Here is a 27,065-nt window from a genome sequence, read left to right on the forward strand (position 1 = left end):
CATCTTTGCTTTCCTGTGGACCTGTCTTGCCTTTAGCTCAGCAACTTCTCCTTCCTCTGCTTTTGTTTAGCATGAAGTATATTTGCACTTGTCTGGTTCTTTAAGATCTTCCTGTCCTCCTAACATTCCTCATTATACCTGCAAGAGTCCTGGTAAATAGGTCCCTCATTACAGGCTGGAAGAAGGGACTTGCCACTTTCACCACTTTTTCCTCATGTGTTTATACATAGTTACTGTCCTATTTTGTCATCTTTGCCTCGAATCCGAGCTCTCCCTCTGGCAAACACAACAAAAGGGTACATGACTCAGTTTATGGAAAAGGCATGGCAGTTGGATGCAGGCCACCTGCAGTGATTTAACCCTTCCTTGACTGCCAGCCATAGAGCATCCTGAGTATGTTACATGAATCCTGGGTTAAGTTTTAAGCCCTTCATGATAAGAAGGACATTGAGGAGCAGGAGTATGTCCACAGAAGGGAATGGAGCTGGGGAAGGGGCTGGAGTGCCAGAAGTGGCTGAAGGAGCTGGGTGGGGCTCAGTGTGGAGAAAAGGAGGCTTGGGGGGACTTTCTCACTCTCTACAACTCCCTGACCAGGAGAATGAAGTCAGGTGAGGGTTGGGCTCTGCTCCCAGGGGACAAGGGACAGGGCAAGAGGAAATGGCCTTAAGTTGCACCAGGGAAGGTTTACATAGTATATTAGGGAAAATTTCTTCACTGAGAGGGCAGTCAGACATTGGAACAGGCTGCCCACGGCAGTGGTAAAGTCTCCATCCCTGGAGGGATTTAACAGATGTGTGGCTGTGGCACTTGGGGACATGGGTTAGTAGTGGGCTTGGTATGGAATGGTTGGACTCAATGTCTTAGGTCGCTTTTCCAACCTTTATGATTCTGTGGGTTTCCTCAGCTGTTTTTTCCCACTCTGTGAAGCAGAGCAGCATTGTTTCCTACAGCACCAGCTATAAAGGTGGGATGTCACCAGCTTGCTTTGAGCCCCTCGTTAATTAACGTAGCTTAAGCAGAATAATGCTGTTTGTAGTGTGTACACGGCTATTTTTTTGATTCAATGTGGAAGCAGAGCTGGGTCTAATGGAAGAGATTAAAAAAAGAAACAGAGAGGACGTGCTGCCCTCATGAGGTGCCTGTCAGTAACTCCATGATAATGAAACAAAGCCCCCAAGCATTTTGGGGAAACGCCAAGTAGCAATGCCAAGAAATACAGACTGGAACGGCCTTCTTTGAGGAGGTGGCAGAGACTAGAAATGGATGCATTACCCTCTGGATAAATATTTTGTCAATTTAGCCCAAGCAGCAGTACCACATAGAATAACAAATGATTTTCTACAGTGCAAATTCTCAAAGCTTCATGCTGTAAAATGATCCCCTTGAAAATGATTCTATCTGGCAACAGCTTAGACAAATGAAGTTTTTCCATTTAAAGAAAAATTCATACTATCACAAAAATAGGCATTTTCTTGCCTGCTTCTGCCAGGTATTCAAGGGACCACATTAGGCAGCTGAAAGGGCAGGAAAAGAAAATGCTAATGTAGGGATTTCTCTATTGTGCTTTGTGGTTATCTTTTCTTTTCTCAGCTGGGGTTTTTGTGGGTGAACATGTTTTAACAGGCTGTAAAAGGCCATAAGATAAGCCTGGTGGGAATTTGAACTCCATTCATGGTCTGATTATTTACTGGTTCCCTGGCTCCTCTTAGATCTGATCCACACTTCTAGCTAATCATACATTGGGAATTTTTTCCCCCAACAGTTTTTAGCTTTGCTCTGTGCTTTCTGCTGTGCTTTGATCAAGGTGACACAGTGCAGGCACAAGCACCTTCCTGCCACATTTGACTGAGCAATTATTAGCCTCTGTGCCAAAATCTCATACTGACATTGAGTGAAATCTTAGCAATGGTTGAATTTGATGATCTGAGAGGTCTTTTCCAACCTAAATGATTCTGTGATTCTATACCTTTATGTAAGTAGGCTGTATAGCACCAGCAACCATAGTACCCGTCCATTTTTCTTCCTTGTCACATCAGAAGGTCTGGATGTCCCAAATTCTTTCTAAATGGATGTACAGATTTCATCAGTGAAGAGTCAGTCAGAACATTATGACCTACAGATGATACCTTATAAGTATCAAAGATCAAAAAAGTCTTGATGGTTTGGTATAATGGCATTCTATTGTCTGGGAGATGCTTATAGCCAATCAAAGTACAAAGTTTTGGTACAAATGCTGTCCTGGGGAGGCTTAACAGCCAGTAGGCTCCCATTCAATGGGTGTACTGATTTTTTCTTTTCTTATGTATATTTAGCTATCATCAATGGATCACCCTGCAGAAACTTTTCATTCAAAGGGCTTTAAAGGTCTCTATAAGTATTCCAAAGAAGGATTTACTTTTCCCATAGATGAAATGCAGCCACTTCTGGAGTGGAAAGCACGACCATGACGCATCAGATTAAGTGATAAAATCACATTACCACCTCTGCAAGATGAAAATGCAGGTGCAGTAAAGGGAGAGTCTTTATTTCAAGCAGAATTCAGAAATAAATTTCCTTCAGGGACTTCTGGTAATGTGTCAGGAGATTATTTCATGACTGTACTTACATGGGAGCTTAGGAATTTCGCATCTTGTTTGGAAGACAGTCCTTGCAGCAGCCTGCAGTCCCAGTGCTTATTCAGTTGTGAACCACTAACCTTTGGCCTTGATCTACCCACTGAAATCAGAAAGCATCTTCTGGTTGATTTACATGGGCTTTTGATGTAGGCCCCAGTAGTAATAACCACTTTTAAGTGGGTGGGTGTGATGGACCCCATGTGCTGTTCTCCTTCATTTAATTGCCATCTCATTTAAAATATATTTAGTTTCATAGAATTACAGAATCATTTAGGTTCTAAAGCCCTTGAGACCACTGAGCCCAACTGTTCCCCCAGCACTACCCAGGCCACCACTAATTCATGTCTCTAAGTGCCACATCCACGTCTGTTAAATCCCTCCAGGGGCGGGGGCTATACCACTGTCCTAGACAAACTGTTCCAGCTGGATGACTATTTCCATGAAAAATTTTTCCCAATATCCAACCTAAACCTCCCCTGACACAACTTGAGGCCACTTCCTCTTGTCCTGTCCCTTATTACCTTCGAGAAGAGCCTGATTCCCATCTGGCTCCACCCTCCTGTCAGGGAGTTGTAGAGAGGGAGAAGGGCCCACCCGAGCCTCCTTTTCTCCAGGCTGAGCCCCCCCAGCTCCGTCAGCCGCTCCTTGTCACACTTGTGCTCTAGTTCTTTCGCTACTTTCCATATTCCATTCACAATATATATTTAAAACATATGTTTCAATCTGAGAAGGAAGCTTTTTCCATGTAAATAATAGCCCTTCTAAGCACCAGGAGAGTAACAGATATTCTAAGCATCATTTGCCCTCTAAAGCACCAGGAGTCCTCTTCTGTGTCCTGCATGGAAATTATCTAATGGTTATGAGCTGACTTGAAAATGTCTTCTACTGAAAGTGGATCCCCTCTGCACACATAGTGTGACCAGAGCAGCTTGATGGTGTGTCAAAAACACAATGAAGTGTCTCTGTCTGAGGTAAGGTTTATCTATATTGGGACACTCAGGAAACGTACGATAAATTAATTAAATCAGTTTTAATACCCCCACATTTATGCAGCTGATGGTGATGGTAAAGTGCAAACAATAGCCAGTTGCAAATTAATACAGCTCCCCCTGGAGTTTGTTGCATATATTACTATTAATTTAAAACCAAGGGCCTCCCCATTGAAGAGATATGACCTTTACTGTACTTTTCACTGGGAGCTTCGGATACATTGCCTAGGGATGACCAGAACACCTTAGGTATCTGCAAGTGTCTTATAGCAGTTCAAAATAACCTCTGTGAAGGGAGCAAACATATTCAGCTGCAACTAGAAATACAGACCCTAAGAAATACAAACCCAGTCTCTTGTGTTAGTTGCTATTGCTTGAGCATCTTGATCCCTTCCAAGGCAAAGCTAAACAAACTCTTTTAACCCCACATCTGTGGCTGTAAATTACATTATTTAATAAGCATTTGGTGCAGAATTTGTCCTTTTTCCTCTTTAAATAGCTCACAAACTTCAAGTATTTTGCTCTGCATGTGGAATCCTTCTATCAATAAGTGAAGTATGTTGGCTCATTGGAGTGATTTTGCAATGATCTCATACCCAAATAAGAAGTATATTTGACCCAGTCTGTGGCAGAAGTAGGAATTGTTAGCCATAAGGTCATTTGTTCCTTTTCCAAAGGTTCTACCATGACAAAATTTGCAATAAAGTATATTAAATAATATCTGTAATAACTTGTAGGTGGTTGTCTTGGTTTCGAAAGACAAGTGTCTGCTAAGGAAGGCAGAAGCCTCCCTTGAAGTGGCAGATGTAACCCCTTTCCCTCTGAGTTATTATAATTTTGAAAAATCAAGGGCCTTTAGGCAAAGATGTGGGAAATAGGAATAACAGCTCTTTACTATTATATATATATATAACCAGTCAAACAAAACAGCAATAACTATGGCAGTAACAGCAAGCACAAACCCAGTCCCAGCTTTCTCGGCTGTCGGGCCCTTTCCCCTTGGGTGCAGTTCTACTTGCAGCCCCTGCCGGCTCCCGGTGAGCAGGGCAGGTGCGATGGTTCCCCCGCGGCTGCAGGGGGCGCTCCGGAGCGAGCTCGGGGAGCACGCGGCACCAGTGCCCTGGGATCCCGGGGAAGGATGGAACAAAGGCTTCACAAACCCCTGGGCAGCCGATCCTGGGCTCTCGGGAACAGCAGGCTGGAACGGCAGGCTGGAGCGGCAGGGACGAGCACAAATCCCGGGTGGCAGACGGGATGTATCCAGATGGGAAAACCCCACAGAGGCCCAGGCAGGCAGGGCGAGCAGGGCTACAGCGTAGCGAAAGCTCGAAGCAGCAGCGGGGCAGGGCAGGGAAAACGTCTTTGGGATCCCGGCGTTGTTTCCAGCAGAAAAAGTAAGAAAAAAAAACGGCCAAGGAACCCGCAGCTCCTTTCTCTGCAGCTCCTCTCTCCAGACGCTCAGAGCGAACTGACCCCACACCCAGGTGTAGACAAAGGAGTAGCCAGGCCCGCCCCACCCCCCTTTTTGTCTTTCTTAAGTACAGCTATTTGTCCCCTAGCAACATGCATATGGGAGAAAATTCCTTTAACAGGAAAAAAACCCTAAAACTAAACTAAAACCCCAACAGTGGTATCTCCCTACCACATGTCATTTTGAAGGACATGAGTCCATGTGTCTCAACTTCATTGCAAAAAGACCACTGATAAAGTAGTGCTTCCAGAAATGGCAATTAAGTATTCAAATATAATTTCTGACAATTCCTCACTAGCATTTCATGCAGCTTTCTCCAGAGGCTTTTCAAAAATACACTTAATTCCACAAGACTCTTTGCCAGATTTTGTTAAAATTGCTTTCTGGAATTTTGTTAGTAGTAATTTTAATTATTTTCTGGCTTTGCTTTCCAAAATAAAAATGTCCAGAGGAAGTGGCTTCTGGTATTCCATAATGTCAAAGTGAGGAGCTGCCAGTATGAATTTCAACAACACATAAACACAAGAGAGAGTCAGTAATCTGGTGATGTCTTTGACTGTTGGATTCACCTGAAGAAAGCTGAAGATCACAGAATCACAGACTGGCTTAGATTGAAAGGCACCTTAAAGCTCATCCTTGTTCCAGCCCCCTGCCATGTGCAAAAACCACTTTCTACTAGTCCAGGTTGCTCCAAGTCCTGTCCAACCTGGCCTTGAACACTTCCAGGGATGGGGCAGCCACAGCTTCTCTGGGCAACCTGTGCCAGGGCCTCACCATACTCACAGGGAAGAATTTCTTCTCAATATCCAGTCTAACCCTGCTTTCTGTCAGTGTGAAGTCATTCCCCCTTGTCCCAGACTCACAGAGTCACAGAATATTCTGAGTTGGAAAGGACCCACTAGGATCATTCTGTCATTTCAGGCCCTTCTCCAAAGTCCCTCTCCAGCTCTCTTGCAGCTCCTTTAGGCACTGGCAGGGGCTCTAAGGTCTCCCCAGCGCCTTTTCTTCTCCAGGCTCCCACATCCATAACCTCCCCATCTGCCCAACCTGAGTGGTGTGGCTACTGTACTTGCTGCAGCGACAGGAACTTAATCTTTTATGATAACACACTGCAGGAACACCCATAGGGACATAATAAAGGTTATGCTGTGATCTTCAAAATGATGCAGACAGATAATGACAGCCTTTTGATGTGGTTAAAAAATTCAAATGCCAGTTTCCTAGGGCATCAGTAAATTACACAGGGTCCTAAGTAATGCCATATACATGGGTGAATTGGACAGTACTGCTCCAGCATTACTGCCGCCAGTGACTGCTCATAATTAGGGACAAAAGAAGCCACTCCCCATCTGAAGCCTACAAATACTCTACTTAAAATAATCCAACAATCCTAATTAATGAACTAATTATTGTAAGCCCTACAATTCAGGGACGATCTGGGTTATTAAATGGTTTTCATCATGTTGAATGGTCATTGTGGTGAACTATACAAGGCAAGGACTAAACCTCTCAAAACTCATGAAAATCAGATGTAAATTTGAAACCTTATCCCTACAAACTTCTCATGTTATAATGCCCTTGGAAATGGTTCTTTTTCATGCTGACATAACAAAACCCAACAATAAGTCTGAATTTTAGAATGAGGCCAAAGCTTGAGCTAGCATGAGCTGGAAAGCTGCTGGGACTTTTTTGCAGCTCTATGAGTTCCACTGTTACAAAATCACTAATAAATCAACATAGGTTTCGGGGTCATGTTTGAATTTTTCTCTTGGCAAAATTTTACTTTTTAGTCCCTGAATTGTGGGTTAGAGCTCTCAGCCTACATCAAGCAGCTTATTAAATGCAATCTCCATACACATAGCAGGTGAACTGCTATGTTAAGTAAGTCATTTGACTTTTCTAAACATCACTATTTCATCACCACATTCTGTTCCTGTGGAAATGAAGAAAATAGGAAAATCCTGCTATGGTAATGACATATGGACTTTAAAATCAGCAAATCTATGTAAATTAGTGTCCTGGTGTTCTCTGGGATAGAGTTCATTTTCTCCCTAGGAGCTGGTATGTGGTTGTGTTTTGGGTTTAGGATGAGAATAATATTGTGTCTTGGTTTGAAAAGACAGGTGTCTGCTAAGGAAGGCAGGAGCCTCTCTTGAAATTAAAAATGCAACCCCTTTGCCTCTAAATGATTATAATTTTGAAATTAGGGGCTTTCAGGCAAAGATATGAGGAATAGGAATAACAGTTCTTTATATATATGTATATATAAACGGGCAAACAAACAACAATAACTATGGAAGTAACAGCAAGCAGAATCACAAACCCAGTGCCAGCCTCTCTGTTGGGCCCTTTCCCCTTCGGTGCAGTTATGGTTGCAGCTGGGAGGGGCGCTGGCGGCTCCCGGCCGGGCAAGGTGGGTGCGATGATTCCCCCACGGCTGCAGGGGGCGCTCCGGAGCGAGCTCGGGGAACACACGGCACTGGTGGCTTGGCCGAGACAGGGAGGGATGGAAGGAAGGTTTCACAAATCCCCTGGGGCAGCCAGTCCCGGTGTCCGGCCGGACCCTTGGGATAGCAGGCTGGAACAGCAGGGACGAGCACAAATCCCAGGTGGCAGATAAGATGTATGGAACTCCAGAGCTGCAGTGGGAACCCTGGGAGGTCTGGGCAGGCAGGGCGTGCGGGGCTACGATGTAGCGAAGGCTCAAAGCAGTGACAGGGGCAGGGCAGCCGCAGCCCGGCTCCCAGCGGGGCAGGGAAAGGTGGGCTTGGGAATCCCGGGTTTCTCCCTGAGGCACCCAAGCAGATAGTGAACAGGTCCCTCTTTTAGTAAGGTGGGGTGTTAGGGTCCTGGTGCAACAGCCACTCCACTGAGGAGGCTCCACTCACAGTAGACGGAAGGCAGCCGAAAGCAGAAGCCCGTAGCAGACGGAATCCCTCCACAACGATGGCAGCGTCTCTCTGTCCCAACACTGAGAACACCAGCCCACCCGGGGTGCATCCAACCCCCAGGTGAAAGAGAGTAGCCAGTTCTACCCCCTCCCTCTGTGGCCACGTGTTTTGTTTTTCTTAAGCACACAGTAATTTGTTGCCCTGGCAACATATCTGGGAAAAATTCTTTAAGAGAAAAAGAAAACAGGAGAACTCCTAAAAACCCCATGTTGGTAACATACTTTTTATAGGTGGAAAAAGTGAAGAAGTCGGGGAAAATCAGTCACAGAAACACCATGTCTCATCTGACATGAGATTTTAGTTTTTTTAAAAAATTATGTTTTGGTTTTTTTAATATTTTGGGCAAACAAGCATTGGCATCTTCACACTGTGTTCATATGTTATTTTTAGTGGTTTATCTCAGGAAAAACTGTTCTTACAGCTGTGATCTTCTCTGATTTTCTATCTAATTCTAAGCTAGAATTAGTTTTGCTGTCTGGAGGAAACATATCTAGAGTCTCAAAGGCAGAAAGCATTCTCAAAATTTCCTGACATTTAGATAATTTCATCATTCTGAATGCATTTTTCACACCTGGGGCAAAGAAACTCCATAGATATCATCCCAAAAATCAAGCTTCGGTCGTCCAAGGTGAAGATGGAAAGCTCAAAAGGAAGAAGCATGAGTCTTGTAATGAACCAGAAACCAGGAGATGAATCAAACAAATACAATAGGTCCAAAATTACTATGTTTGAACTTCCTGATCTCAACACGTCTCAGGAGTCTGGGTGCTTGAAAATAGAACACTTGGCTATAAAAAATACTGAAATAGAAGATTTTTTTTTCACCAGAAGGAAGAAATGGAGATGCACTTGTTTCCAGAAGATCTTCCATAAAAGGCCACTGTGTTTAATCAATTTTCCTGATCAGAGACAGCAACATCCAGAACTCACACACGATGCTAGGCTCAACAATGTCCAAAACTTAAGCTTGTATTGAATGAGGCATTGAATTTATTTGATGCCTACATGTAGAATCAAACAATTTGGGAAAAAAAAGTCCGTATAGATGTGTTACTATGGGGTAAACCAGGGAATCACCCAGCAGAAAAGTTTAGCATCTCCAAGTTGAAAAACTTGGAAGCACTTTGGAGAAAAGCAGACCATGGTGAGGAGCTGCAAAGAAAGGAGCAGGATGGAAGAGGATGACTTTATCCCATGAGGATGGCCATTAAACCCCAGAAAACTTGACTTTCTGTGGGGTATGCCCAGCCCCTGCCCTGGAGGGATCTCTGCTGAGATAAGAGATTTTGTAATCGCCCAGCAGGACTCACTGAAAAGGCAACCACTTCTTTGGTCACGGCGAGAAAAGACAGACCCACAATCCTTTAGGAGACCCTGTGCAGATCCCTTGTAACCCATTGGCCTTCACCCATCCCCTGTATCCCTATAAAAGCTAAGCCCTCTGCCCCTGTGGGAGAGAGTTCTCGTCCCTGGCTTTCCCCTTCACCGGAGTACGGACCGACAATAAAGCTACCTTCCATGTGGAACCAGCCACACGAGCCTCTCGTCTCTCTCTCTGGTCTGGTTTGGCCTGGAGGCTGCCCTGCAGAGCTGAGCCGGAACGACGAGCGATAATCACTAAAGAGCTGACAGCCTCTGCAAGGGCCCTCCTGGCCAGCAGCTGAGGGAAGACACCGGGCCTCGGGAAGGTGATTCCTTTCGGGACCATCTCTCAGGACCGGTCACCTCTTCCTGGGTCAGAGCCACCGACCCCACCACCAGCTGTAATAACTTTCCATTCCAGTTTTCATTTTACTTCCCCCTTTTAACAAGTTCACTTTTGAATACCCAAGACCAAAATAAGTGCTGAAGACAATGCTGTTACAACACCACTCCACATCATAGATATTACAAACCCAGGAGCACTGCAGGTGAATGAAGGCTTACTGGGCTTCCAACAGGATGGGTTCCCTGGTGTGGGAAGTGCATGGTGATGAGGACATGAGGACAGGAGGACTGGAGGAGAGGAGGAGAAGAGGAGAGGAGAGAAGGACAGGGTTTTCCAGCACAGCACAGCACAGCACAGCACAGCACACTCAACTCTTCCAGAGCTGCCCGGCCCAGTGGGAGCAGGAATTTCCAGTGCTGCGACACGCACTAGGGACAGGCATTCCCAGTGCTGCTGCAGGGGTCGCAGGACTGGTGTTCCTGGCAGTGCAGGGACAGGTGTTTTGGCTCAGTCCCTGACGGTCCCTGGCAGTGCCATGGGGATGAGCGTCTCCAGCACGACCACCTATGCCAGGCAGGTGCTGCAGAGTGCTGTTGGGATGGATGGCTCTGGTGGGGCACAGGGACAGGACTGGTGCTCTGAGAGCTGTGTGGTACATGGGGATGGTGCTGTTCCAGATGGGCATGGTCCCTCTGCTCAGGATGGATGTTGCCTGGTTGGGATGGGATGGAGGTAGGTGTAGATACAAAAATGCTGCTAGCAAGGATTTTCTTGCTGTTTTCTAAGTCCGTGAGAGACTTTTCTCTCTCACAGAAGAGGTAGCAGAGTTATGTAAACAACCAAACACCTGCAGCCTTGAAAAATCTTGTTTATGGTATAGTAGGAAAATATTTTGACAATGGATGTTTTAGGATTTTAGCCAATCACCCCAAGGGGTGGCTGATCATTGTCCGATTAGACTATGAAGAAAAAAGTCTATAAAAGAGTTTGTAAAATAATTAAATAAATCCATCTTGCTGCACAATTCCTGCCTGCTGGATCTTCCCTCCTCCTCCTCCTCCTCCTCCTCCACAGCTGCGGGACATGGTGATATACCCTGGGGCCTAGGACTGCGGTAATTGGTAGGTGCTGAGGGAATGGTTGCATTGGGCTTTGGTGTGTGTGGGCATCATGGTTGGTATGATGTGGGATGAGTTGGCCTGATGTGGGATGGCTTGGCATGGAATGGACTGGGTCTGTGTGATGTGGGATGGGTTGGTCTGATGTTGGGTTGGTTGGCACAATCTGGGGCAGGTTGGTCTGTTGTTGGGCCGGTTGGAGTGACATGAGGCAGGTTGGGGTTATATGAGGCAGGTGGATGTGCTGTGGAGAAGGTTGGTGTGATGTTAGGCAAGTGGATGTGATGTAGGGCAGGTTCATAGAATCACAGAATCACGGAATAAGCTAAGTTGGAAGGGACTCATCAGGATCATCTTGTCCAATTCCTGGCCCTGTGCAGGACACCACAACAATCCCACCATGTGCCTGAGAGCATTGTTTAAACACTTCTTGAGCTCTGTCAGATTTGGTGCTGTGACCACTTTTCCTGGGGAGCCTGTTCTAGTGCCTAACCACCCTCTGGATGAATAACCTTTTTCTAATATCCAACTGAAACCTCCCCCAACTCAGCTTCAGGCCATTCCTTCAGGTCCTGTCACTGGTCACAAGAGTTAAGCGATTGGTATATGCCCCTCTGCTTCTCCTCCTGAGGATACTGAAGACCTCAGAAGTCTACACTCATTGTTCAGCCTCTTCTCCAGGCTGAACAAAAGAAGTTACCTCAGTCGCTCCTTATAAGGCTCTCCAGATCCTTCGCCGTCCTCATGGCACTCCTTTGGACGCTCTGTAATAGCCTAAGGTCTTTTTTATATTGACATAAGATAGATGGATGTGACATGGGGCAGGCTGGCCTGTTGTGGGGCAGGTGTCACATGGGGTAGGTGGATATGATGTGGGGCAGGTCAGAGTGATGTGGACGGGATGGCGTGGATGACGCTACTGCCGATCCACAGTGTCGGGCCCAGCCCCGCAGCCCCTCCGGTTGCCGTGGCGACCACCCCTCCCCCCCGCTCCCCCCCTTCTCCTCCCCTGAACTATTTCCGTCCCACCACGTGATGACAACAGCGCCGCACACGTGATGGAGGGCGCTCTGTCAATCAAACTGAACCTCTTCCAATCACTGCCCGCTTCTTCGGGCACCGTCCCGCCTTCCGGAAGCGGGCGCTCTAATCGGCGCCGGCGCTCGTTCCAGCGGTTTGACAGGACCAGCGAAGAGGGGCGTTGATTGGCGTCACATTGAGCCAGTCGTAACTCCAGAAGGTGGGTGGCTCCCGCCCCTGAGGCCCGAGGACCAATGGGCGTGCGGAAGGCGGTGCTTCGCCCACCCCCGGCACTGCGGTAATATGGCTCCGTAGCGGCTGGCCGGGTCGGCGTTGCTGCCGCCATTAACCCTTGCGCGTCCGGCGGCCTCGGGGGAGTGGAGCTGGGACCCTACGTGAGGATGAGCTCGGCTGCCGGTCCTGCCGCATTACCGCCGGGCTCCGCCGCCCGCGCCCTGCATGTGGAGCTGCCTTCGCAGCAGGTACGGCGGGGCCTCGGGGCGGCGCTCGGAGGGGGATGAGATGGAGGAGGGTGTCCTGAGGTGAATCAGGGGTGTCCCCTGAAGTGTGGGGTGTTCTGAGGTGAAGGGGGTGTGCTCTCTTAGGTGTGGGATGCCCCGAGGTGTACACAGGGGCTTGCTCACTGACATGTGGGTTGTTCTGGGCTGAAGGGAGATGTTTCCTGAACTGAGGAGTGCTCCCTGAGGTGTATAGGGGTTCCTCTCTCGCGTGAATGGGGGTGCTCCCTGAGGTGTGGGGTGCCCTGAGGTAAAGGGGTGAACAGGTACTCCATGACGTGTCAAATGGGGCTTCTCCGAGGTCTGGGGGTATCTGAGGCAGAGTCCCAAGCTGATGGAAGGGGAGTCCCTGAGGCAAGGGGGAGTTTGAGCACTTTTCTCTTAGGCTGGTAGGAAGGCGAGAGGAAGCATGGGGCTAGGGGTCTCTGCCTGTCTCCTGGGGGATTCAGGTGGTGTTTCCTCTCCCAGGAAACTACTTCTGTACCTACAAAGGATCTGGGGCAGATTAAAGGTGAGAGTTGCAACAGGAATAACACCCTGAAAATCGGTGTTAAACTAGGGCACCTCGTGAGGCCGGAGCAGCTCCTCTTGGCGGGGTGAGGAGCGAGTGTGGCTATAACATGCGGTGTATTCTGAAAAGTGGTGAAATGTTCCCTCCCCATTACATCCTTCCGTTGCCTAACTCTCTTTTTCCTGTTTGCTGATAATTGGCTTTTGGTTTACTGGGCATCAGTCCCACGTTTTAATTTTGGAGAGCATTAGGAGGAAGGTTAAGCGAGGAAGCCTAGTTTCTGCCTGAGCATTTAGCAATCCCTATCAAACTGACTCTCTGCCCTTTCCCTTCTTGCATGTGCTGACTGTGCAGGTTGATTGTACAGGAGCTGGAGCAGGAGTGGTGAAGGAGGCAATAATTAGCAAAGTTTTGCTTTTCTTTAGAAATACTGTAAGATGTGAGTCGTGTTTTGGCTCATTGACTCGGTACAGTCGATGTTATTATGAGGTAGACACAGGATCTGTGTTACTTGAGCTACATATTACCAGGTGGGAATATAAAGAGTTCCTAGAGAAAACATCAACAGATGTTAACTTGAAGTGGAGCTATAACTTCTCTTTTGTTAAACATGTTTTAGCAGAGATCCACTTAGGGGCAAAGACAGGGAATGGAGGTGGCTGTTGGCCACCCAACCCTAATTTGTGAGCAAGTACTTATTCTGAAATGTGGGCCTGCTCTATGTTAATGAACATAAACACTGTTCTGTATGAACAGGAAACAGGGGATTGTCCATGAGATCAAGTATGGCCTTCTCCCTGCTGAATTTTTGGTTTTATTCTTTCTCAGGCTTGTGCAAGGACCAAGTGAATGCTGCAGGGAGAAGCCTGACGTATTAGTCGTTGGACTTCATTTGTGAAAGTGAGACCAAAACACAGGCTTTTTCTCCTAGGAGCAGAAACTTTTGTAGGAGTTCATAGGAGCAGAAACTGAGTCATCAGTTATAGGATATTCCAGTTGAGTAAATACTTATCGAGGATGCTTATGTGTTAATTGTAGCAAGTGTAAGGCTGTGACAGAGACTGAGGTATTGTTCTGCTGTGCGCTCTACTAACACAAGGATCATATGCTGAGGGATCTGTGTACTGTGTCGATACTTGGAATCAAATTGAGAGGCTCAGCTGAACACACTGATAGCAAATCACCCTCTTTCTCTGTATTATCTGAGCTCAAAAGTCTGAACTTACTGAACTGCAAGATGCCCTGAAGGCGCTCAGCACACTGGAGCTATTTTCCTGCAAAATTATGAAAAAGAAAAGTCATTCCCAGTCTGTTGTACCACCTCTGTAATGCCATAGTCTGACTGATCCAAGCTATGTGGTGCTATGTAAGGTAAGGTAATGGTTTGCTACATGCAAGCACAGAAATCAAATTGGTGATTTTTTTTAGTAGGCAGTTTTCTCTAGAACACCCAGTGCTACATTTTTTTCACTATAAGGATTGAGAGCAGGATGGTCTGAATCCTGGCTCTAAGTCTCTCTAAAGACAAATTCTCAAGTGTGAACTTGAGGTGAGTGCTTTTAATGACTGAAGTGACTTTTAAAGGGCAGAAGTACTGAAGGTTTAATTTGGTTTTAGTCTAGCTCTAATTGTTCCAGTAACATTCACATTGATTAGAAAACAACGTTCCTACTACTGACGCTTTTGCAGGAGTGAAAAGTCAAGTATAAAACCTTTTGCTACTGTGACCACACTTGTGGCAAAACTGACCTCTTCTTTAATTTGTTTGCGGGGCAGGATGACCAGGGCAAAGAATGCCTTTTGCTGTTGTATTCTGCATTTTAAGAGAAAGAAATAGAGGATATGGCTGTAAGGAGATGCATCTGATTAAGTATAAAATTCCCATTTGAATCCCTTAGTAATTGTGACAGGATGTTCTCTTTTGCTGTAAGAGTGAGCACAACAGAACTGAAAATGTGAAATAATTGCACTTTAGGAGCAGAGATTTTTTAGTAATATATCTTCTCAGCTGCTCGATGCAAGAAAACTGGGAGTGTCATGATAATTTAAGGATTTCTGAATGCTTAAAACAAACAGTTCAATCCTGTCATTGTAAGCAGTTCAAAGCAACGGAGGGGTTGGGGGACCCACAACTTTCAGACTCATATATCCTCAGTGGAAGGGACTGGACAGAAAAATGCAGCCTGAATGTAGAGAGGCAGTCATACCACAGTCAAATGATCTGTTGAATGTTACTGTGCTAATTGCTGGCCAAAACAGATTTCACGTGTGGCTGTCTAGTGACAGGAAAGCACATAGTCATGGACTCCAGAACCAGTTCCTGGGAAGGGGGCATGTGAGGGAGGGAGATGTATCTGCTGAGTATGGATGTGGTGGTAAGGAGGGAAGGGGTAAATTGTGCCATTGTGCACAGCCATGAATGGTGTCAGACCAGGTGACCCAATATGTTCTGTATCTTTCAGTTCACAAACATCTCTTGACTGATAGTGACAGTTTCTGTGGAGAGATGCAGCAATGAGGTTTCACCTACAGGTGTCAGAAGTGTATGTTTAGGGTAGAGCAAAACAGAGCAACTGTTAGTGTAACTTCTCAAGGACACTCTGTAGCTGCCATTAACTTTAAGGCTGGGATTCCTAAATATCCAGTTGGAGTTTTATGCACTTCTAAGAGTTCAAGAGCAGTGCTTAGCATACATACATGGCTGCTGTGGCTTCTATACTAGCTTAACTCTGGGAGCATCTCTGCCCTCTGGATTTAACTGTCCAACCAATTCCTTACCCATCTTGCAGTCCACTTGTTGAATCCATCACTCCAGTCTGGAGAGAAGGATGTTGTAGGGGACCATGTCAAAGGCTTTACAGAAGTCCAGATAAATGACATCTGTAACTCTTCCCTTGTCCACTGCTGTAGTCACCCCATCATAGAAGGCCATTGGGTTGGTCAGGCAGGACTTTGCTTTGGTGAAGCCGTGCTGGCTGTCGAATCACCTCCCTGTCTTCCATGTGCCTTAGCACAGCTTCTCGGAGGATCTGTTCTCATCTTCCCAGGCACAGAGGTGAGGCTGGCATGGTGGTAGTTCCCAGGATCCTCCTTTCTGTCATTTTTAAAGATGGCTACTATGTTTCTCCTTTTCCAATCACCTGGGACTTCACCTGACTGCCATGACTTTTCCAATATTATGGAGAGTGGCTTGGCAACTAAATCAGCCAGTTCCCTCAAGACTGTGATGCATCTCATTGGGTCCCATAGACCCAGGTACATTCAGGTTCCTCAGGTGGTCACGAACTTGATTTTACAGTGTGAGGGGCTTTGTTCCACCAGTCCCCAGCCATCCATTCAAGAGGTGCAAGGAAGAGAGGTTGTCATTGAAGACTGAGGCAAAAAAGTTGTCGAGTACCTCAGCCTTCTCCTCATCTGTTGTTACCAGTTTTCCAGCATTATTTATCAGGGGGTAACATGTTCTTTGGCCTTCTTTTTCTGGGTAGCATACATGTAGAAGCCCTTCTTTTGCGTCCCCTGCCAGGTTCAGTTTGAGATTTCACTTGGTTTCTTTCTTTAAAGATGTGTATCACGCATACACAACATTTTGGGCAACATGGCAGAAGGGGATGATTCAAAGTGTGCTGGCAAATGTGTTTGACGGGTCTCGTGTAGGAGAAGGGAAGAAAGTTACTGTATGGGTCCAGGGCTGCACATGAATGAGACTTTGAACTAAAACAGTGAGAAAATAGTATCTTTTAAAACAATATTACTCTTGTTATATATTCTCCTGAATAATATGAAAAAAAAGACTGACTCGTAAATATTTTACTTCCTCTTTCCTACAAAATATGGAGGGGGGGAGGCAGGGGAGAAATCAGAATAGTGGATGGAAAGTGTTGTATTGGAATATTACTTTCATTTCTCTTTGACACACACTGTCTTTAAATGCTGAGTGGGAGGGAAGTGCTGCTCTAGTGAAAACACCACAGTGTGAGTTGTGACCTAGTGATCTTAGTTGTATCCATACCCAGCTGTGTCAATGTTTAGTGTTTGTTAGAGACAAATTAGGAGGAGTAGTTGTTAAAGGCTCTGGAAAATTGTAATTTTAGCCCAGAAGGCTGGCTGGTAACCTGGGGCTGGAATTTTGCTATCGGCAGTGTACTACCTGTATTCCCTAAGGGATGCAGGTGTGTTTTGCAGACCAGATGGTCTGTTAGTAAGTTAGAGAGAGACAGTTCTGTCCGAAAGCCATACTAAATCAGTCTTCATGCTTTATCTGGGATGTTTGGGGTGGGTTAGGGAATGCTCTTAACTGAGCAACTTGTTAGCTAAAGACCGAAGTATCATTTATGAAAGGAAGTTGACTTATTTGTCCTTGATTTGTCATCCAGCAACAAGATAAGCATTACTGTGCTTCAGGTTATTAATCATCCAATGCTGTTTGCTTGTGCAACCTAGAGCATTCTTAAGTGCTTCTTTAAGGTCAAAATTGCCTTTGCTTTGATTTTGTTGATGCTCTTGGCTCCGTAAGGCTCTGTTTACTTTTGGGTCCTTCCTTCTGAGTATCATCTTGATATTCCCAGGTTATTCCCACAGCTAATGTGGACTAATGCTCCCTTCCCCAAGGTTACGTTAAGAGGCTTAAGGGACTTCTCACCTGCTGCAGTGCGTTATTAATGAGGTGCAACTTGCACCCTGATGTTCTCTTTTCTATCCGGTGGGTTAGTTTCCATGCTGTGTCAAAGAAGCAGTTACAGTTTCAGTCTTTCATCTTGGGACTAAATACTTACTTAGACTAACTCAGAGAAAAACATCAATAAGGAAAGATGCTATTTCTAGCTATCCCTTCTAAAAGGTCTTGGTTGAAGATGGAAAGACTGTCAAGTTCCCTATTATTTGCATCTTATGTAAACACCTAGCAAGAAGAGCTTTGTCTGGCCAGTGGGCAGTACTTGTAAGATTTTCTTAACCATAGTTTAGAGCAATTATTTTAGGGTGTGCTGACAGTTGTTACTCTTTGGAGCTATGGTATTTGCCAGCTTGTTGGATGTGTCACTCTCGATGTTATAGTGACCATAACCAAACACAGCTGTTGAAACAACATACTTCATTTGCCCAAGACCCTGCATAGGCTTATGATTTTGCTTTTGAACCTTTCCTCCTAACATTAAGTTAATTCTGTGTTTTCAGTCTTGTTTTGCCACACCTAACCAGCCATCCTGTTTGTGTCTTCTGTACCTGCCCCTACGATATGTTTTAAATAACAGGCTTTTACAGTCTTTCTGCAGAGATTAGCACAAATTCTGGATATGGAAAAAAGGATTAGGATGCAGAATATTAGTGAGGTGTGTGAACATTATGATCGCTGCTTACATCAATTTTAATCTTAGTTGTTTTATTCATTTTGGGGTCTAGAATAAGTGGTAGATTTTCTATGTGTGATTATGGGGTACAAAGAGAAGATTTCTTGTGCCTACGGAACAGTTATCAGCTGTTTACATAATTTCATGGGGGTAGAAGTTGAGTTCTGAGTTGCTCCTCAGTGTAAATGCAATTACTTAGTGAGGAAGGAGTTTAGAGGGTTATCTAGTAGGACAGGGTACAGGGGAGGATAGGCCAAAGAACACAGCTGTCTTTCAAGAGTAGTACATAGTCTTAAATTTTTTTCAGTTATAATATAGTTATCTGCTCTAATTATTTTCTGATGCTACTGTTTTAATTAATATTAAAGGAGAAGATCATGCCATAGACATAACATACTTTGTTAGATCTAACACTGACTTCAGACATTGCATTCTTTAACTCCATACTGACCTTGCAAAGGACTGTTTTGCGTTCAGATAGCTGGAAAAAATTATACTTCTGTCAAGTATTGAGATATTCCTTATTCTTCCTGTTTCACTTTCTCCTTGTGTGAATTAGGGAAGACTTGATGTCTTTTGAACATCTTCCATTTGCTGACTGTTCCTGGTGAAGCTCTCAGTACAGTACAGAAGGAGGAGTAGCTATGGCATGGGGTATGGATGATTAGAAACCTGTATTGACCCTTGATGTGTTCAGGTGAAAGCTTCATAGCTGTTTTCCTTCTTAAGTGAAACTTTCAAAAGTCTTTCAGCTGCCCAGAAACATAAAGGAAAGGAACTGTAAACTAAAATTCACAATTGTGCATCTTGGAAAACTTTGAGCCCATATTGATGAAATAACTTTCACTTTTCTTGTGGCCATTTAGTCTGGGTAAATGACTCTGCACAGGTTCAGTGTATCTCGTTCCTTGCATAAGATCTTTGGGAATGTGAGGTATGTGATGTATGTGAGTGTATTGCACCTTCACAGGATAAAAAGTGCAGTTGTGTTCCTACAGTGCATCTTTGAACTGGTGTTGTCCTCAGATCTGATTCCTAGTAGAAATAGTTTTTTAAAGGCAGTTGCAAGAAAGTAGCTAAATCTTAAAAAGGGAAATGAGTTCCTGGATGGCTGTTGATGACTTGACATGAGGAAATTGAGATATGAAGGAATCACAGTTATAAGGAGAACCACAAGTGATTCACTGAACTAATTATGGCTGCATAGCTTTGAGGCACTTGCTGTCTTCAAGTGTGTGCTGGAAGGACATTAAACAGAATTCCAAAATCCTCCTTATGGTGTGTCCCACAAAATTGCATACTAAATGCTTCTGCTTTGCATCAGAAGTAGCTCTGAAAGCCCATTTGATTCTCTTGATTCTGAAGTGTGGAAAACTGTTACATGGCAAACCTTACAAATCTTCCTAGCAAGTGTGTAAATTGGAGTACAAGTATTTTCTTGCCCTTCCTGTGGTTTTTAAGTAACCATACATCTGAGTAGTGCCTAAACTTCCCATGTGCATTTCTTGGATATTAAAAGCTTTATGTTCTGCAGCAGAGTTGACCCAAACCTTCTGTGTGGTATGCTCCACTTAAAAAAAAAAAAGGTATCAAATTGGAAAATGAGGCAGCTTGAAAACTTACATAAAATTAAGTAAGAATTCTTGTCTACTATTTGACTTCCAAGAGATTGGATCATGTGATTGCTTCTTAATATTCAAACTGGCATGGAAAGGTGAAAGCAAATAGTGAAAATCTGAGGAAGTTGGAAGGTGCAATAATTAGGTGTTGAGCAGTGCTGTGATAATAAATAATGCTCATATTGGCCAAATGTAGATAACATTTTGATAATTTTTTTTTTGTTTCAGGATTGGAGGTTTTATGCTTTTTAAGAAAAAAAAAATGACCCTCCTCAACCTGGCTGGTATGAGATACAAAGCACACAGCGCCCTCTGTTTAAATATGACTTAATTCTGACAAATACTCAGACATCTAAATAGCTGACATTGCAAACTCAGGTCTGTTCAGTCCAAGAACACTGGATTTGCTGTAGTAACGTTTATGTTGCTAACTAATCTTTGCCTCCTGCTTTAGTGCTAAAATAGTTGGAAGGATTTTGCTTACATTCTTCCAGAGCTTCTGTGGGTCATAAAGCAAGGAACCAAGCTACAAAATTCATGTGAAAGCCAGATAAAAACAAAGTGTGTACTATCTTATACAGAGGTCAGAGCTGATCCTGATCTGAGAAAAGAATTCAGGGAATTTACTCCTTGACAGAACTGTCAGGGCACCAGTCTGAAAACAGAGATGGTGCCCAGAGATGAAGACTGTCTTGGTGTGTCTTGATTAGAAAGTATTTGGTAAGTAGGGTGCTCCATTAAACGCTAAGGAAGGAGACCTGGTGCTGAAATTTTAGCCACTGTTGAAAGTTCTATGTTCTGGAAATACAGATTACTGCAATTATGCTTTTCAGCTCATCAGGCCTCTGAGAAAGCCCTGAGTGGTGATGTAATTTATGTGAACTTCTATTTTGCTTGTACAAGATGATTTCCCAGCCTTCTTAATTCTAGTTTTACTGTTGTATTTACATTTCAGGCAAAAGTAAGTTTATTTTTTTTTTAATCCCCCCTCCATTCTTTTTGAATTAGAAATGTTTTCTTGAACCTGTGTGATGCTTTACACTTTACATGGGTTGTATGGAAAGTCATCAGGAATGGGTGAGTGGGGCAGCCTTTTTCAAATCCAGTCAGATGTATAAAACTTTCTTCCTGGGAAATTGTATTTAAGCTTTATTCTGGAAAATGTAGTCCTATTTACTAAGTTCTTAAAAAATCTGCCTGTTCTAATATAATTTCTGAAACTTGGTCATGGCCATGAGTGCAGTGGCCCCACTGTCACTTTCTTAGTAACATCTGGAAGTTTTCAGCCAAACCCTCCATTCACAGAGGGGGCTCTCTGATGGCATATTGGATGGTTCTTGCTGGAAGAAACCAAACTGCCTGCCTTGCTTAAGTTCAGATACTCTCTTGACACCTTTGCAAATTTATTTAACATGTCAAAGGGCCTGCTGAGAGTAGAATTCATGAACAGCTTTGCTAAAAGAGCTAAAGAGGGAAGACCATGCTGCTGGGAGAAGGCAGATGTGGGACAAAGAGAAGACGGACGTCCCCCTTCTCCCAGCTGTGAGCCACTAGATCATCTCAGCTGCTGACAGCATGAGAGGCTCCATGTGGTAAGAATGGGCTTTGCTGTTGCTCATATTAATGACCTGAGCTTCACAATTGATACCCGCAGCCAGAGCTAGAGTCAGTGTGATGGCTGAGTACCAGAAATAGAAAATAGTGTTTGGCTGTGTTCTCATCCAGCTGGGATATACTGACATTATTTTTTTTCCCCCAGGGTTATCAGATTCTTGTAAGGGAATAATAAAGTGGTTAAGATGGAAGAAGAGTCAGAACTCTCTGTGCTTGCTTTTGCTACCCATTATGTGACCTTGAACAAATAATTTTGAAATTCCATGAATACTTGAGGCTGTTGTAGGTAATCCTGTTCTCCTTGTGCTTCCATGAACAGTTCAGACCTTGTGTTAACAACAATGCACTTCTCTCTCATTTGACTTACTCCCTTTTCTTACCTCCCTGCTGTGCCATCTCTGCTATGATTTTTATCAATTATACCAGATTATTAGACAAAAAACAGTGAGTAGCTTTATCACTTCTGTTTCTCAGGCCTGGAGGAAAGCAAAGAGCGGCATCTGGATCAGCTTAAGCCATAAAGAAACTGAAAGTGTTGAAGTCTGCCTGCTCTGTCCTCTTTTGTGGTGGGCACATCTGTGTAGCTGTAGGGGGCTGAATTAGAGGAACTCACCCAGATGTTGAACTACCTTTTGGTTCTGGCAGCTTTACCTTGGTTCAATTTTCTGACACTCACCATAAGACTGCATAAAACACATTATGCAGGATGGGAGTAAGTGTCAGGATGCATTCTGACAATGAAGTGAAGGTGGCACAAGTCAAGGTGGCATTCTAGGCAGAGGTAGTGAAAGATTATGGTATCTTAGTGTTGAGGGAACTAAAGCATGAAGGGACCAGACAGTTTCAGTCCTTTAGACCTCAAAAGACTTGGTAGACTGTCTGGAATCATCTGATGAAAAAGCCATCTTAACAAGGTTGATGATGAAAATACTTGATTCTGGAGCAGTCTGACTTGTTTATGGCCTGTGGTAGATCTGGAGGCGTTCCCAGAAAGTCACTGAATGGGAACACTAGATATATTACACAACTGCAAATAGCTCCTCAGAATGATGAAAACTTGAGTGCTTTTCTTTCTCTGAGTTTTGAGAGAAGCTGGCAATCGCTGAGCAGGGATGGTCTTGCTGCACTCCACAGCAGCTCTATTAAGATGCTGTTGTAGAATTCCAGGAAGCTGCTTTTCTGCCTCTGCAGGCATGAGGGATGAAACCTGATGGTAGGTTCTGCTCTTCAGATCTCTCCTACAGCTTTCCTGATCAGACTCTACATATCTTTGGGACAGCTCTCTGCTTATAACCTGTGCTATCTTTACATGCAGCAGTGTTTATAAAATACAAGCTACACGGGATTTCTCCTAATGGAAAATTAGTGGATCTCTTCTCCTGGTTTGCAGTCATTTATCTTCAAGATAGAAGGAAGCACTAATTTCTTTCATGTGAGTCAACGCACAGTTGCTATATAGCAGTTGCTTTTAATCAAGTGCAACTTAGAATGGCAATTAAAGCAAATGATAACAAGGCCTGCTATGTAATTTCACTGCTCCATTGGCTTTCTTGGGAATTGCAAAGGTCTAGGACAATTGTAACCAAAATAACTTGTGTCACAAAACCCCTAGAATGAACTGTTAGACCTGCTGTACTACCGTGCTAAGCACTGATCCAGATATGCCACTGTTAAGGCTGCGTGTGCTGAATTGAGAGCTCTTGGAAAGGTTAAATAACCTTTTCCATAGTGTTAGTTCTGTAAAAATAACATTTTTGCTGTAGGATATCTCATTAAGATGCTTGCTTGTAGATGCCTGCCTGAGGTCTTCAGTCCTGTATTGCTGGTAGCCTGTAAACTCTTTGAGGAGGTAGTGGTGAAAATTAGCTATACTTATTGCATAATTGGCTTTTTTTTTTAATGAAAGCAGATCCTGCACTATCATCCTGCACTTATGCTGGCCTTTTTGAAGTTAAGTGGCTCAGGAGGCTGCCAAGGCACTTAGATTGTTTTTTAGCACTTGTATTTTGATTTTTTTAAGCTGGGCTTTTTGGAATGTTCTGGCTGCAGACCATCTTATCCTAGGGGAATCCTCCCTCATCATGATTTCTTGACACTTTTATAGAAAGAGTAAAATAGCTGAAACTTGTCACTAAAGAAAAGGGACCACTTTTTAGCACTTCACCTAAAAGGAGAAGGAAATGAAAGAATTGTGGGTTATTTGCATCTATGGTATTCAACATAGAGTGTGCTGGTTTATTCTTTAAAATTAGTTGCTTTTGCATTTTGAAATGCTCTGGTACTTCATTGTGAACTGCCTTCCCCTTGGCTCGTGGCAGTGCCAGGCTCTGTTGCTCCACAGACACTTTAAGCTGGTGGTTTCATGTCAGCAGTTCTTTGCCTTTGGCATCTTGTTGCTGCACTGTTCTCTCCTTGGTCTGCACAGCTGCTTGTCCAGCCACATGGTGAACCATATTGAGAAACTGAGCTGGTGAAACTAACCCAGGGAAAGGGAAAGGTGGTTAGTTTCCATCCAGACTGGTTCCCAGATATGATTCTGTGAGCAGCTGCATAAGTGCTTATTTAGGGTGGAACGAGTAAGAAGGGGTGATGCAGGGCTGGCAGTATTTGGCTGTTGCCAGTGCTAGCTGAGCTGCAACACAATGGGGTTTTCATTTTGTGTATTCCAACATCTCCAGCAGAAAATTATATGAAACGCATAGGAGGTAACACTAGAGATTTAAAACTTCCCTTAAAATAATATTTACTTTGTCACAAAACAAAGCCCTTGATGAGGAATTCTAGAGCCTATTTCAGTTGTCTTTGGGTATGTCTTTGTAGCTGACAGTCTCCCAGTTGAAGCTAATTATCTTTGATCAGGAGAGATTAATTAACTCTGAATGTTGCCTCCGTAGAGTTTTGATGAAATCTGAATAATTCAGTATAATATCAGCGAACATAGTGGGCAAACTGGAAGTGTATTTTCAGGATTCAAGTCCCTCTGTCATCATGACCTCACACTAAAGAATGTGAATGATAAAATTGTCTATGTCTTTGGAAATTTGTTCCCTATCGGCCAGGCTAAATGGACAAGTAATGGCATAGGAGAAGGAGAGTGCTGGCTAAGCTGGAGATTCAAGTAGACATCCATTACCTGTTGCACATTGTCTCGGTTTGACAAAATTAGGAGGAAACGTCCTCAGATGAACGTATCCTCTAATGGAAGGCAGGTTTCGGCAACGCCTCCCCCACAGGTTTCAAAGGAGTTCCTTGGAGGAAAGTGGAAAAAAACTCTGTTTATTTAACAAGCAGGGTGCACGCAGTCACGAGAAGAAAATGAAAAATGTTAGATAATAAAACCTCTCGCTGTGGAAAAGACCTGGTAGATTCAGAGTCCTTTCTGCAGGTGTGGCTCTGCTCTCTCCGGAGCTGGGGTGCGGCGTGGGCCCTCTCCGGGCCTCGGTGTGGGACCTCCCGGTGTTGGTGTTCCGGACCGGAGCAAAGCTGTACAGTTCTAGGAGTAAAAGAAGAAGCCTCAGTCCCCGGAAAACTTCTTACTTCAGCTAATGGACGAGAAGCTAGCTAAAAAGCAAAGGAATGCAACTGTCTTCCCTGCTGCAGAGCTGAGAGCTGGGGAGAGAGCGTGGGAGCTATCTGTGTTCTTTGAACACAGCCGCCGAAGGAATTTCACTGCCTTCCACCCCCTCCCCCCGATCTGGCTTAAAGGCACAGCCCGACGATAGGGACTGCAGTATCATACAGTCACCCCAGGACACACACTGAGTTCTGAACTGTGTTGTGGTCTCATAGCTCTCCAAATTTAATGATCCTCTTCCAATGGGTTTGGGAGAAGTGAGACTTTAACCTAAACTCCAGATCCTGAAGTCACAAACCATGGAGATAAGGACTCACATCTTGTTCAGAGGTGCAGGTGTAGGTTAGGACACTCGGCAGCTTTTTTTTTTTTTTTTTCCCAAACCTCATTGGCCTCGTGTACTGTGAGTGGCAAGAAACTTGTTCGACTTTGCTTGAGAGCTAATCAAGGAAACATACTACTTAAAGCAGGCACGCAAATTAGTTAGCAGTCCTTAAGAGAGCTGGAGAAAGTTGCCCTCTTTGTTAGTGTGCTATGTGGGCTGTTCTTTGTAAGGGATTAAAGGAAAAAAAAGATACCAAAAATGAAGGGAATGAGCATGGTAGTTGATTTCTGTGCTATTGAAGTTAATAAAAGAGAGATGGCACATAAAATTCTTGAATCATTTTTATAGGTAGCAAAATGCATGTTCAAAGACATTTCTTAAGGAGCGTTTCAGTTGCACATAAACACAGCCAGCAAAGCTAGCCAGCTTTGAGATTAGATGTGAAAAAATGTTCAAGGTCCATGTGGCTTCTTTTAAGTGAGGCTTAATCCTTCTGTTGACATTTTTAATACCAGTTTCTAAGAAAATAAGACCATGTAGTCCCATAGAACGTTTTGTGTTGGATGTTTTTTTTTGTTTTTAATTTTGTAAGTCATGTATATACTAGAGATACCTGGGCATCCTATCTCTCTGTTTTTAGTCTAAATCATAAATAGACTTTGAGTGGAATGAATCCATCAGTGATTTTTAGGCTGTCACACGAACAGAAATGTAATATTCCTCATACCTTTCCATGAAGGAAAACTAGTATCTTGCTGAAGTGGTGTTAAGTGATATAAAGTGTCATACTGTGATTCTAAAACAGATGATGGCCTTTTACTCTTGTTTAAAGCCTTTTAAGACAAGCTGCAAACAGGAAAATTGTCTTTTGGTTTCAAAAGCATTTAAAATGTGCTTTTGGTCAATCTGCTTTTAAGGTGGATTCAGACTTACAAGTGAAGAAGCTTTTGGGAAAAAAATGGTGTAAGATAAACTCTGAGGTAAAAGCATGCACTAAACTAGTTGTTTGAGGCTTGTTGGTGGATTTTGGTGATCCACAAAGTATGTGGAGCCATTTGTCAACATCCCCATGGTATTGGGTGAGACACTGCTGAGTTGAAAGATTGATTGGGAAAATACGACACTGAAGGAGTTGGTGAGAACTTTATGTATTTGAAGTGGCAGTTCGCTGAGTGCTACATTCATGGGAGGCTGTTTGAAGCATGGGTCTTCGAAGTTACGTTAGAAACAAAAGCTAAGCAGCGATTTAAGAGTGACACTCTTGCAAAATTGCTTTTTGCAATTAAAACTAGTTAAATTTTATGTGAAGTTAATAATGTAAAATATTTGTCAAAGATTAAGGGTGTGGTGTGCCTTGAAGCGAAGACTTTATGCACAGCTATTAAAGCTGTTTGGCACAGAGAGGTGAGAGAGAGAGATTGATTTGATCTGATGATTTTCATTCAAGGTGCAGTATTGTAGTAAACCAAGATAATGTTGGAGTTGGATGAAATCACTTAAACTAAATGTTTTAGTGACATATCCTACTGTCTTAATTCCAAGGGAAAAGGACTTTCTCATCATAGCAGATGGTAACTGACAGTTAAAATCTCAAATTTCACTGTGCCCTTAATTTTCCCTGAAAATCTTGATATGTCTTCCTGATGTATTTTATTTAAGGTTGTTAGAGCAATTTCCAGGATTATTG

At 44.0% G+C, this 27,065-nt stretch overlaps 1 protein-coding gene across 3 annotated transcripts in view; it reads left to right on the top strand.

Annotated features, from left to right (window-relative positions):
* The first annotated feature begins 12,145 nt into the window (after window positions 1–12,145).
* UVRAG (UV radiation resistance associated) overlaps window positions 12,146–27,065 on the top strand; it is a 101,014-nt gene continuing 86,094 nt past the window's right edge. Inside the window, exon 1 of one of the 3 annotated variants that reach the window (XM_032097727.1) lies at window positions 12,146–12,354. In XM_032097727.1, the coding sequence (XP_031953618.1) occupies window positions 12,274–12,354 (81 nt within the window). In that variant the 5' untranslated portion in view covers window positions 12,146–12,273. Of the gene's footprint in view, window positions 12,355–22,593; window positions 22,693–27,065 lie in introns of those variants that run through there. The other 2 variants (XM_032097733.1, XM_032097740.1) reach the window with 2 other exon arrangements.

Source organism: Corvus moneduloides, chromosome 2, assembly GCF_009650955.1.
Source record: "Corvus moneduloides isolate bCorMon1 chromosome 2, bCorMon1.pri, whole genome shotgun sequence".
NCBI lineage: Eukaryota > Metazoa > Chordata > Aves > Passeriformes > Corvidae > Corvus > Corvus moneduloides.